Here is a 14925-nt window from a genome sequence, read left to right on the forward strand (position 1 = left end):
GCGGCCAGGTTCGTCCATACTTGTCACACTGCCACGGGGTACATGCCCCTAAGGGACATTTTGTATTTTAATTTTTAATTTATGTTTACTAACACTTAGGATAAAAGAATAGTTAATAGTTATTAACAATTTATGAGATTTGGTCTTGAAATAAAACTTTTATTTAATTTATTTTTATTTGAGGCAAAGTTTTTCTATCTACATAGTTGTTCTAATATTAAACTGACTCATTTCAAATGTTATATCAAACGTTGCTCCAATCGCGGTGAATTTTACTGGAGCGTTGAGTAAATAAATATTTTAAAGACAAATGAGGTACCAAAACACAAAAGTTTTTAAAATTCCATCGGGTTTTGTGCAAATGTATTTTTGTGTGTGTATTTAACTCGATGACTCGGAAAAGGCATGTTTGATGTGGTTGAACTTTTTGCTTTCACATTAACATGTGTCCATCCAGCCAGACACTTTTTCCGTTTGTACAAACATTCAAGTTTATTTTTGTTAATTCAATTGCCGACATTAATTTTAATATCAGAATAGGTAGTCGCTATCAGTCAAATTGGATACTTTTTCCATGTGTCAAAAAAAATATATAGGGCTTGTATGACAGTGGGCACAAGTGACGTCACAAATGTTGGAGTCAAAAGCGTTTTAATAATACTTTAATAAGATAAAAATAAAATGTTACTAATAAAATTGGTGAATTTCATGTTTCATTATGTGAATGCATTTATAAATTTTATTTTGTAAACAAACAAAAATCCAAGTTGATAAAATATCCAAAAGTAACATATTAAATCTATGAAAGATTCCTTTGTGCAAACATTTTTGTTATAAACTCTTAATGTCGCCATTAAAAACGGCTTAGATTTTCTTCATACAAAATTTCACCAAAATATATATTCGCGGGATTAAAGGAAACATAATATGAGGAATTGAATGAAACACATCAAACGAGTTACATTCGCAAGACGTTCTATTATATTTAATACAAATTTAATAGGGGCTTAAACTGTTGAAGATATACAAAAATAAAAAAGTTGGTATTCCAAATGCGCTGGGTTCCAAACGTGCTTGTCATTCAATTGTCTTTTTAATTTATTTGTTGACAGCATCACAGAAGAAAAAAGTGGGCTCGCTAATATATAATTTTATGAGTTATATATATGTAAACACCATAAATGTTTAATTATGCCAAAAAATGGAAGGCTTAATATTAAAGACCTTAGATACATGTGAGTAATCAAAATTTAATATTATCGTTTATCACTAAAGTTATTGAGGTTTGCGTTTATTCCAAAATATCAATGAATTTATGGACGTAATTTGAAACTTAAATTATTTCAATTCATAGTTCTCTGGCTCTCGCGTGCAGTATGAAAATAAATAAAATGAATTGCCAGAATTTATCAATGAAAATCGATTTTGTATGAACCGCTGCACTGAACCTACCTGGCATAATTAAAAATGTATTGTGTATATATGGATAAATCATACAGATTGAGCTAGCCCCAAAATAAGTTCGAGACTTGTGTTGTGGCATACTAACTCAACGATACTATATTTAATAACAAATATCTATTAAGTATATGACTTAATAGATCCAAGACCCGAGCCAATCAGAAAAAAGATAATTTTCCATCATGACCCGACCGGGGATCGAACACGGGACCTTTCGGTTCAGAGGCAAGCACTTTACCACTGCAATCAATAAATGTTTTGCTTGAACGAACTTGATTCTGAATTACTTACTGCTGTACGGTCACACCGTTCGTGTCATTCGTTTCGACTGATATACTTTTCGCGTCTTTTTTCGTCATGATAAAATTATGTAGATAAGTACACACTACTACAGATACCACAGGTACCTACTAAAGATATCTATAGTCAAAGAATTTAAAATTGGAATGCGAGCGAGCATGGCCCGGTCTCACGTCACGAGACGCGACGGCGCGGCGCGCAGGAGGAATAACCCGCGCGTATTTAAAAAAAAATCGAACAGAATAAAATTATGCGTAATTTATTTTTATGACGAAAGACAAAGTGTTGAATGTATATATGTTAATTAGCATAAACTATGAGTTAAAGTGTATTAGGTGAAAAATAAGTACAATAATATATTATGAATATTAATATAATAAGAAAATGAAGATTTAAGCGAACTCGAAATTTCGAATGTCAGAACTCAGAACGTGATCATGACCGTAGGAGAGGAATATAGGACTGCATGTACTTACCTTTCTAGAAACAGCTCTCCCAGGATCACAGCAACAGCATCTCGTAGCACGGTTCAGAGTCCACACACATTACGTCCACTAAGTCCAGTTCACAACGCGTCACGGGCACTTTTTGACACAGACGGAATTAAACTTATGAACTTATGCATATATTGTAAAGGAAATCAAAAAATGGGGTTTTCAATCTCAAAAACCTCGCACGGATAGCGATTTCGGCAAAATTGAGCAAACGACACACGCACGACAGCGTTTGCGGTTATTTAGCTACTAAGTTCGAAATTTGAATTGATCGTTATTCTCTCTATTATACACGTCATAGTCACGTGTAGATGGCGCAACAGAATATATAGGTCATGAAGCTATGGGTAAGTATTTTTTTTAAAGAGGATAGCTAAGGCCATGCAATTAATTTAATAAACTTGGAAGAAGGAAGTATGCTTAAGAAACGTTTTATTGGTAAGTCAAACGTGAATATTTTAATAATTTAAAAATAACATAATCATGGCGACTCTGCTACATATTTATATAAACTTTTTTTTTGGACGTATAGCTAAAATATATTTTGTTTCTTTCTGTCAATATCAAATATTATAAAGTGCGTTAATGACAAAACATATTTTGTGAGCTTGGGGTGTTTTTAACTTGTTGTATTTATATGCAGGGTTTCCGATTTTATTTATTGGAACAAATATACATTGAAAAAGTTGGCTGTCATTGTCAATATTGTTGCCTTTTTAAATTTAGAAAAAATCGATAGTACCGATAGCACAACGAGTTTAAAACATCGAAGTACAAGAAGATATTGTCGATACTTTTTGACTACAGTGTTGTAATAAAATTATTTGTATGTGTTTAAAATCGACCTATTCTAACAAACGTGTTGATTAATGTTTTTTTCTGAAACTTTATTTTTGCGTGACTCAGTGTGTTTTTGTTTAAGTCTCTTTTCAGAAATCCACTTATTTTACGAGATTATTTGTTACATAAGTGTATAAACATGGGCGTTATTATTGAGCATTCACTGCATCATCATTGGTGACTGATGATGATATCGGAGAGTTCACTATTATAGACCTTAGCATTTCTGATATGACCGGTTCCAGGGTTCCCCGCGACTTTGGCCAGGTCATCCGACCACCAGGTTGGCAGGTGCATTCACATAAAATAAAACAATTTTACTTTTTTATAATGTTTATTAATATCCCCTCTCACATCATTACAATATATTTACAAAGTACAAAACGAAAAGACCGCCAATAATTTTAAGGGGCGACGTTCACCCGCTATTTAAAAACGCTTGTACAAATAATCATTCAAATTACACTTATAACATCATCTACTTATTATAAGGAACATAGCTAGATAATTCATCTACCGAACTATAATACTGTGTAGCTACTTTACAAGTATACAAGATGGGAAAAACAGTTTCAGGCCAAGCAAGGTCTACGCTCACTTTGAAATTCTCTCAGAGGACTTACTAATTTTTGATGGATGAAATAGTGGTTGTATCAACCAGAAAAATCATATGGTTTTGTTTATTTTGGGCTAAAGTACGATAATTTCATCGCTCGATTTGATTATGACGGATGATTTTAAGATTTTTCATGAAGTCTCATACTAATATCCGATCATCTTTACTCATTCGCAGATTGAAGTTCGTTTCAAAACATCTCGTAATTAAGTAACTTGTCCACTACGAGCTTATTTTTATCAGTCGGATATTGTATTTAACTTTGAACTTGCCTAATAATGGTATATTTACTGTTGATGACGCTTATACGCATATAATGCATACACATTATAATTACCACTAAGCTACGACATACGTTTAAACACGTATAAGCGCCTTGCGTTCAAACAGATTTAAACAGAACTAATTCCAAATTCAAACAACTTATCTCCAAGAGTACGTGCAACTCATTGCAGAATCACCCACCCGGCACACGTCTCACTAAAGTTGCAGTTTTCAAAGCGAACGGAAAACAAGCTGTCAAATTAAACGCGAATTTCGTAACAGTAAGAAACAGTCGATAATTTTTTTCTTTTATAAATTTATTTGTCATTATTTCTAAGTAATAAAATTGGACCTCTTAATAAATTAAAGTATATAAAGATGAAGTGTTAACAAGTAAATATATAATACAGCGAAATATTTAGAGCTTTCTATACCTACTTTTAATTTATTATTTCATAAATTATATTGTGTTAATCAAAACTTCACTGAACTCTTCAAAAAATGTGACAACGAAAATGATGGGTATTATTATTGAAACATCAGCAACAACTACTGAATGAAACGATAGCGTATGGAGACTATCATTTTATTTAGTGTCCTTATGTTTTCTGCTGGAAAAATACACATATTGTACATGCCAAATGATCTGCGATTTGATAAAATATTGCAAAGTTTCTTATGACTATATCCACTATCATCAAAGAATAAAAATCTTCAATACCGATGCACTTATTAAGTATATCTATATGAATTCATCGGGAGCAGTTCACCGCGGCGCGTCGCCTACAAGCGTAGAGGAAGTTCCTAGTTTAAGTTGTGGGAAAATTTACCTGCGGAACTTATTTGACACAGTATAAGGCAAACAGATCTCGACGCGGCGTTCCGCGGATCTGCTGGAGTTTATCCTGTGGAATTTTGTTCGTAATCTTATTCTGGAAACTATGTTAGGTTTAGTGACAACGTACTCGATGGAAGTTTCGAGACGTTATTGTGGGAAGATGGTTTGTTTGACTTGTCTTTAGTGTTATAAGTTTTAACAATAATTGTTTATTTTCACGACATATGATGGAAAGTATATCGATAAGTAAGTATTTCTGCAGGTACATAATGTTTGTTTCTTCACATTCGATTTAATTATATTTTTTTTGAAGCTTAAAAAATAACATCTAACGGACGCAGCGTTGTTAAACGGGTTTTTGCCCGCCTCAGGTGACATCACATAAAATAGAATTCCTGTAGCTCGCCACAGGTTTATTGAATTTTCTAGGAAAGAGGTCCAACCTGAATTTAATTAAATTGTTCTAGGAACAAAAACAGAGTTTTCCACCACCCGAGTGGTTCCCTACGAGATTCAATCTTATAAACTCGATATATACAACAATACGAAATATTTACATTGTCTGATATAAACTTTATTCTACAATTACGTATAGTTTTAGATTTATTATTTACAAAGTTGTCAATGTACATTCCGTTTCAAGGATTACAAACTAAATGTGAGCAATTAATGTATTAAAACAATATCACAATCAGGATAAAATCAATCATCTATAGAAATAAATAAATAATAACACAAATGCTCTTAAAAAGGCAGGAAATGTACGATAAAATAAAATTTATCTGGAAATAACAATTTATTATCACTTGTCACATTTGCGTTTGTGACGGCCATATAAAATGAAAAATAAAACATTAAACAACCTCCGCGTTCAAATTTTACACAATATAATATTTTTCACCTCACAATTTGCTTTCGTTCATAATTATTTTTCAATTTGAAACATAAAACTAAATTGCAATTTTTATTGAATCGTTAATGAAGTAAGATCAGAATGATGTATTGGTTAAGTTTTGCAAACTTTATAAACGTTAAAAATTGTTCCACCGTGCATAGGACGAATATGCAAAATTATGAATTAAACATACACAAATAAAGCCGTACATTACAATAGTATACACTTAGAGTAAATTAATCTTATTCTACTTAGATCACTCATTTCGTTTCCTTCTGATCATTTTATAACAATTGTTCTAACGAGTTAAATTACTTATAATTTAGGTTTTTACTGCAATAGGAGGAGCAATAGGAGCCTTTTTATTCAGTTTTTCACAAATTGAAAAATAAATGTTTTGTGGTTCAACAAAATCCTTTTTCCATTGTTCACAACCGAATTTGTTTGGATAGATCTAAATTCATAGCTCTATGCAAATATTGAATGAAATGAATTTATGTCTAAAACAGTCGTTTTTCACAGGGTACCACAATATTTTTAGCAAAAAGTGAAATATATGTGTGGAATTGTAATTTTTTCTTTAAAGGACTCGTGAAAATCGAATTATGGCATCTTTTGTCCTTACTTTTATTCGCTCTCTTTCTCTCATTTTCGCATGATCCCAGTTGCATTCGGGGCCGTGACGCCGCGGCAACGGCCCAGGCTATAGTCAGCGTAAAATCTACCTTTAAATTTTGTGGAAATCTGGGACCTTTACTATTTTAACTAAGTATTATAATTATAATTTAATTTGTAGTAATTTTGACAACCGCGAGCAGTTTTCTGAAGGCATAAATAAGATTTAAAATAGATAATACTTGCCCGTCTGCAGATGACAAAAGATAGTATTGATCACATACCTACTGTCGATGTGATGTGACTTGGACGTGGTGTAAAGTTGACGTAAAAAAGGAATAAGTAAATGATTCTAATTATTATTCAGATGGGACGTGAAGAAGTATTAACGTAAACAATTCATTTAAATAAAGCACATTCACAATTCACATAAAGCTCCTATCGCCAGCTCCGACCTCCTTGAAGACTCAAGCCCATCATCTGCAGACTGCAGACGAGAGAAGGTAGGTGAGGAGAGCGCAGCTGATCTGGGACGTGAGGTAGGACGAAGCTCGGTTGCTGGTCTGCATCGCCGCCGGGTGCTCACCTGTGGAAAACAATTGTAGAATTTATTAATCAGGTCGAGGTGTAATGTCGCTTTTACTACCTACTGTCAAGGTGTATTATACTTTGCTTTTCACTTCGGTTGCGAGGAAATTGACAATATTATTTATTGTAATAGGCATTCTAATATTGGTTGATGTAAGTAAGCGACTGTTTATCTTGGCCAATCAAATTACTGGCCACTTATAAGACGATTTTACTATTTTTGTCTAGAGCATTCGAATTTTGTTTTACGCTGTCAAGCAAAAAAGAAATTCATAAACGAATACTATCAAGAGCTTAAAATTTAATTTTAGGCAATTTCCATCCAATCTTATAGTCAAACTTGACGAGCATAAGAAGTCAAAATGTAATTTTTGCCAGTTTTTGTCGTCAGAGAGATGTTGCATTATACCTACGCGTCATAAAAAATCATGTTCATATTTAGACTTTGTGTTAACCTGAGTCTTGGATGTTTCTTGTATAATTCTCGAACTTACTTTGAGGATAACTCAATCTGTATGATCTGTCTATATTTATTTATGAAAAAAAAACAAGAAATATATAATGATACTTCTGAAGCCAGGTTTACCAACCCGTCAAGGTCTGAAATTCTATAACCAGAAACTTCTCAGCTGTAAAGGACTTCCTACCATTGAGCACATGCACGGATACAGAGGCAGGGTGTGCATTGTTGGGCACACAAGTATAGTTCCCGGAGTCTGTCAAAGCTGCTTTGGTGACCAGTAGTTTGCTGGTGGTGCCCCCTTCCGTCTTCTCTGTCTCGAGGCTGATGCCCCCTCGCGGCGAGTCGAAGTCCACTACTGAGTTGCCGTGGTACCTGAAGATGAGGGGTTTTATTGGAACTTCTCTTTGTCAAAATGGAATAATTACTATAGAGGTTCTTGTTTAAACAATGTACAAGGTAATTAGCGGCTCAATGTAACGCCATACGACGAAATATATATAGGTATTATCATGTTTCTTTTATGTATGGATATTATATTATAAAATGCTCAAACTAGGCCACGCAGCTTTGTTCATATTGTAATAGCTATGATAAACAACTTTTATTTTATTAACTTTATTGTAAATGATCAACTAAATACAAAAATTCGTCAAAATCATTAGAGCCGTTTCGAAAAATCCATTTAAAAATTCAAATTATTTACACAGAATTGCTATTGCACAGATATACAAAAATACCTAAAAATAAAGCAATAACATCATGTTGGGTGTACATTTACTTGTAAATAAGAAAATCGTTAACTGAAGCAGATTGACAATCTAAGATCCGAGATTAAATTCCTCAGGGCTCTGGTTTTCAAGGCCTTTTGTTGGAATTTATTTAAGTAGAGCTTTCAATTTTGTGATCGGCCAGCGACCGATATATATTGTGAAACATATTTTTGTCGACATTCCCTTAGCATTTTTGAAATAACAAATGTGTAAAGTGAGAGACAAAGGTATAATTTGTAAATAAATGTTTTGACTTTGACTTAGCGTAGCTTATCATGATTATACATGTGGGAATCTTAATATTATAATATTTCTGGATTGCGGTTCCTTTCAAGTTCCAGAGTCTCTCTTAATCGGTTTCGGTTAGGTTTCCATAGTATTGGAGCCCAGGGTCCGCATTCCTACTATTCATTCTTCACTTCGCAAGGTTTTCTTCAACCTTAGTTGACAGACCATTAGCACGCATCCTCCTTACCTTGACGACATCAAGCCAGCACTATTCGGCTTTGCTTTTACTTCCGGGACTACCTGGCACAGCCATACGTTTGTTTCCTACGTAGCAAACTACGTAGGGAACAAACGTATGGCTGTGCCACGTATGCCAATTCTCGAGTAATGAAAATACTGGTTTTCTTATTTTAAAAGGACGAATAGTTGCAATAAATAAAAATAGTTAAATCAAGGATATTCTCACCATAAAACGGAGGCGCTGGAAGGAGGCGAGGAATGGACATTCACTGAACACGTCAGCGATATCGTGCTGCCTTTCTTCACATACACGTCTTGCGAGCCCCAGATGCTTGCCGCCGCCGCTGCAACAAGCAAAATTAATCCTAAAGATACACAGAAACTTTCAGCTGAAAATCCAAAATCGCCTGATGCAGCCGGATCGAACGCTGAATTCTAATCCAATGGACTAGTAGGATTTAAAGCGTGAAGGAATACAATTGATGTTTATGGAAATTCAAGTGCTGATTCTTGCTTTGTTTTTGTCAGTGATTTGTTGTATGCGAGATTTCTAGTTTTATAGGATGAACGAGTTATGGCCGAAGACGCAATATTGGGTGTTAGTGATGTACGCTACAATTAGATTGCTGAATTTAAAAAATGATTGTTATAGATATATAGATAGCACATCATTATAATATTGAAATAAATCTGAGGGTACTTTTTATTTCACAGCAACTCATCAGCATTCTACAAGATAATATTGTATTATAATAAGTGAGTACCTCTTTAGATAATATTGATGCCACTTCACATTGTGTGAAGAAAACATATCGTAAAAATGTATTTATTTTCTAAAATGATCTCTTTAAAGAATGTTATTTAAATATAATCCAATTCGTATGATCGAATCATTTTCATATAACATTAATGGTGCTCTGAATAAATAGAGTAAAAATCTTTATCTCTGTATTCGTTTCAATAGAAGTAGGTACATACTTGTATAATAAAAGTGGACCAATAGGCATACACCCAGCGTATGAAAAAATATCATCTATTTTTTTAATCGACTATCGCGATGTGTCGGGCACAGCCAGAAATGGTTTTCGCCTGGGCAAAAACGTTTATACTCTGGACATCAACCAATCTTTGTAACGCTCATAGCCGGTCCTTGATAAATCTCTTCGTAGCTGTTTCTAATAATTATGTTGTTGTAGATTTCAACCTTCATTTTTTTGATTACAGCAATGTAATCTATAAAATTATTGATTCTAGATCATGCAGCTAAATTGAAAACAGACATGCCACTAGCTGTTGATCCTAATGATAGAAATAATGAGATCGAAAAAACTTTGAAATTGCCATGTCTATAGGACATATTATGTACTAATATAGATAAAATAAAATATAATAAAAAAATATGAAATCATATCGAATCAACTAAAATTTAATAAAGAAAATATATCAATAAAATTCTAGTTATTGATGGAAATAATGAGAAAGGAATCAAAATTGATACCTGAGGAACGGGGCGGGGCCGGGGTCGCGGGTTGGGAGGACTCATCTGGAATTCAGAAGACAATGCTTAGGGATTTGTGGGAATTTTGGGAAACCTATTAGACCGGTCAACTTGAAAAGAATATGGACGGTGGATGCTACGGTTTGGAAGAGAACAACGTTCGACGTAAAATGTTTTAGGTATCGACTGATTTAAAAAAATCGTGTACTGGCTAAGAGTACCTATTTATAAGTCAATAGAGCAGATAAAAAATTAAACAATAATAAATTATTAATAACGTGCCAGTAATACTTTACGTCCATCGGAACTCATAATGCTCTACAAAAGTGAAACACATGTTCAGTTTTTAAGCATGCTTAGTTGTTACTTGCGGCTCTGACCACGACAAAATATGATTGGCGACTACAGTCTGACAGGAAATACGTAGAAGTTTAATAACGTCACTCGTAAACAAATGTCGATGTATAAAATTTAAATGATAACAATTAATTTTGATATTATAAAAAATTGGCAAGAAAAAATGGCAAAAGAACATTTTCACTCAACCTACCTACTAAGGACTAGAGGATTCTAGTCCTCAGCTTTTTAACTTTAGTATTTTTTATCTTCTACTTCTCTTCAGACTAGGTACATCTACAATACATGTGTAAAAATCCTTCTACAATACAATGTTTGTCGGTATTCAACATTGAGGCCCCGTTTAACATTATTCCACCCATTCTTTTAATTATAACCATATTAAATTTCATCAAAATTATCAACAGCTTAACCGAGCGCACCACACACAAAACATTAGCGTATAAAATTATGAACTACGAAGAATGGTGCGAAGTGGTTACGAAGAATTAAGAAGAAGTATGGTGCCAATAAAATAAACAAGCAATAAACTGACGGTGTGCGATCTTTAAAATCAGAACTGAAAATATTTATATCATAGTTTGAAATGTTTTTGTGAAAAAATATTTCTGGATTTATAGTGTAGCAGGAAGCTGTGAGGTATTGTCGGCATTTTTCAGATATAACAAGCGCCGTAATTGGTTGGCTGAATTTGAGATCCTTCACTAGTATACTGTATGATTAATGGCAGTGAAATATCTCATTTTGTGCCCAATTTCATAGATTAAGGCATAGGTAGATGAGGTAATGATTCTCATAAAAAAAAATGCTAAGTTCGAAATAACTGAACAATAGGTATGTATAAAACCATTATTATAGATTAGAAGAAAAACTAACCATTAGAATCTTCTAATTTTTTTTTAATAGTAATATTTTTAGTAATATTTTTTTCGTAAGTATCTACTTACAAAAAAAATATTACTAAAGGAGATAATGAAACATTTTTCGGAGATGTTCTTAATAAAGCGTTAGCTAGCGCTATAGAATACGGCCACTAGATATCATAAGAGGCGACTAATTAATTGACTTGGGCAATCAGTCGTGGAAGAAGTCGGAATCGAATATATTGCGAAACAGATTTGTCATCGGACCCTATGCTCTTATTCTTATAGGCTGAGGAAGAAACCGGAAAAAAAACAATAAACGAACGTAAAGCCACTGGCGAAAAATAGCCAATAATGAATTTAATTTATATGGAATTAAATAGCAGTATAGTTCATGAACTATTGTGAAAAAAAAATCTCATGATTATAATGTGAATGCAATACTCACACACCCATCAAAACATCAAAGGAAAATTGTAGTAAAATCTAGCAAAATAAAGACGTTATGTAAATTTTTGCTGCATTGAAAATGATATTCCTTTTGCATCAATTCTGAATTGAAGTTCTGAACAGTACCCCTTTGAGATAAACTTCGGAAAGCAATGTAGTTTTAATATTGGATAAAGTACGCGACAGTAAGACGTTGTGCAGCATTGGACTTTGAATTGTATGTACTTACATTACAATAAAGCGGATAGGTCTTATTGCATTGTAAGTACAATATTCATGGATGGCGTTGAAAATAGAAAAATAAAAACAATAAAGCTTTGATACGACATATCAATATAGGTAACCTCATACTGATAACAAAATCGATATTAATAAATTATATTATATAAATGTATAAGTTTCATTCTCTAATAGCGATAAGCGGCGGTGGTTCAGAGGTTAAGACCGTCCGCCTGTGATCATTAAGTTCGCCAGTGCGTGCTCGACTACTTGCCACTAAACGCAATAGCTAGTCGTAAAAAGTCAAGTCAGACGCTTTTAGGCCAATTGAATAAAATCTGACACCAGTTTTAGCAATTAACATAGAATGAAAAATATGAGTGAAGGAAAAATAGGAAGGTGGACGCCGACTACGACGCTCTATGGCCAAGGAAGTAATAAGAGAAATATTAAAGTTCTCTTTCTTTACTTTAAAAATAAAAATATAGTTAAACTCCTTTAAGAACTGGATGACATTCAGCAATGTGTTTTACTTATAGTATCTGCACAACAACATAAATCTTTATTACAGCGCACTGAACTCAAATATCTACTTTTTTAAAGCCTATCATTTAGCAATCAACAAATCTTTGCCTCTAAATAGCACAGTAAATAATTTCTTTGTCAAATAGCAAGATTCATTTATAATCGCAAATTGATCAGTTTCGTAAAGACTTCGTGATCAAAGTGACTCGATTTTAGTATGAACCTAAAACCAAAGCTTCTGTAATTAAAGTAATGAATATTGTAAATATTCATCTACTATATAAAATAGGTTTCTATTTTGAAACGCTTTTTAAAATTGGTTTTCAATTGAAATCATTTCAATGAATTTGAATTATACAAAATATTGTGAGTTCAATTTAATATTTACAATCCACATAATATGGACTTAAATTGCACATAGGTAAACAATTTCATGATTTTCATCTTTACATTAGTAAATCGTTGTGCAGCGCTGGACTTTGAATAGTGTGTACTCACAATACAATAAAACTGATAGGTCTATTGCACGGTAAATATTATATTCCTGGATAGCGTTGAAAATAGATAATAAAAAACATGCAATGCATAGACATTTAAAGTAGTCCGTATAGAAATAAAAGTTCTAAAAAATTCTTGTATTTTTTTCTATCTATGCTGTGGTAACAATGTGGGACCGTGAGACGTGCCACTAGGTGAGCCGCCAGCCTGTTCACCTGTATGTAGCACACATTTTATTCCGCACTAGCAAGGTGTGGAATAAAATGTGTGCTAACAGCAAAGATAATTTGTTTTAATAACCACAAGATTACAGTCGCCTCGGCCACTGCCTATTCTCGCCTCATCAAATATGCACACACAATCCCAGAACGCATTATAAATTCTGCTATTCCCGCGTTTTTCCTGAAATATTTAACAGCCCTCCCATCTGACAAGTCAGATCTATATTGTGTGTTAAATAACAACGATCTTTAATTCTACTTTCTAAAACAATTTATTTAAAAATTTCATTTTTGTTTTCTGCGAATTTTAAATAGTTTTAAATACATTTTGAATACATTTTTTATTTATGTAGGTAACTAACTTATAATAAATATAAAATAAATGAAAAACTTTTTTTCATTTATTCGATTTACTTGTACATATGATGTAAAAATAAATATCCGATAAACCAAGAAGCAAGTTATATTTTTTGGTAGATCGATCTACATAATGTAGAATATCCTCTTTGCACGGCATAATAGGATAAAAAATGTGGAAATAACAACAGAATATGAGTCCTGAGACAAGACGTTACGCTCACGCTTCGAAAATAAGCCTTCGCGTAAATTACTTTATTCCCCCACGTAACAAAATAATTATAATATAGAGGTGGAAGCAATCTCTTTACATATTTTGTAGCTGGATTTATTTTTTTATTTACCAAATCTTATTCAATTAATACAGGTTTACATCCAATGCAATAGAATAGACACTTTCAATAAAAACATAAGTTACAACAAATAACATGCAATGCTACGTTTGTGAATCCACACAGAGATTGGTTTAGTGTTCCAATTAAAATGTATATAAATGTATTTTATTTTTTTATTTTTTTTAAACAATAGAGTCTTATATAAATACTACGTCGTACTGTATTTTTTATTTGAATTTTTAATTCTTTATTAAGCGTCCCATGAAGTTGAATACAGCAAGTAGCAGCGTTTTTTTTTAAATTTAAATTAGCTTTTTTGAAATGTTGCAGGCTGTTTTATGGAATAATATAGAAATACTCGTAAGCATGAATGTGTTAACGGTTGCATTCACGGCTATGATACTGAAAGTCCAACGTCTAAAAAATTGAGTAACCAAGCAATTAAATTTGTGCTTGTATCAATATAATGGTATACATCTGCTCGTTCCTTTTACGCCCTTTTTGTTTTCCACCCACGTGTAAACTGAGTGTAAGGTAATGCCGCATTCGTCCCTCGTCATATTAGAAGAGGCTAATGCTGAGATACAAAGTGGAAAGCATCACTCTCAGTCATCTAGACCGCTACCACGGTCTTTGTCATGTTTATAAATTTACTATTATACTATAATTTTATATATAATTTTATATTATAATTTTTGGATAGCAACATAATAGAGACTAGAAATAATACAGAAATAAAAAAAAATATTTTACCAAAGATGATAAAAATTTGACTAGATCATTGCAAATTTCTCAATAAAATTTTACTACTAATGATAAAAAAAAATTGCGTAGTGCAAGGTTTTGTTTTGTATTATGTTTGTCTCTTTTGTCCTCGCGTATTTCCGGTTGTATCAGATTGTGATGCCAAGCCTTGAATTCAACCGGCTGGAGCCTGACGTCAATCCTCCTAGGGGGTACGCTATGATTGCCTTTTAGCGGCCAAAATAT

At 32.9% G+C, this 14925-nt stretch overlaps 1 protein-coding gene across 6 annotated transcripts in view; it reads right to left on the reverse strand.

The window, feature by feature from the left end:
* Nucleotides 1-3416: 3416 nt before the first annotated feature.
* The window catches only part of LOC128675763 (protein sidekick-1-like), a 196381-nt gene continuing 184872 nt past the window's right edge, over nucleotides 3417-14925 (reverse strand). For 4 of the 6 annotated variants that reach the window (XM_053755420.1, XM_053755417.1, XM_053755418.1 and 1 more), the window contains 4 exons: nucleotides 10111-10155; nucleotides 8839-8956; nucleotides 7559-7746; nucleotides 3417-6909 (listed from right to left, as the gene is read on the reverse strand). In XM_053755420.1, coding sequence (XP_053611395.1) covers nucleotides 6800-6909; nucleotides 7559-7746; nucleotides 8839-8956; nucleotides 10111-10155 — 461 coding nt within the window. In that variant the 3' untranslated portion in view covers nucleotides 3417-6799. The remainder of the gene's footprint in view (nucleotides 6910-7558; nucleotides 7747-8838; nucleotides 8957-10110; nucleotides 10156-14925) is intronic. The other 2 variants (XM_053755422.1, XM_053755421.1) reach the window with 1 other exon arrangement.

This window comes from Plodia interpunctella, chromosome 15, assembly GCF_027563975.2.
Source record: "Plodia interpunctella isolate USDA-ARS_2022_Savannah chromosome 15, ilPloInte3.2, whole genome shotgun sequence".
In the NCBI taxonomy this organism is placed as follows: domain Eukaryota; kingdom Metazoa; phylum Arthropoda; class Insecta; order Lepidoptera; family Pyralidae; genus Plodia; species Plodia interpunctella.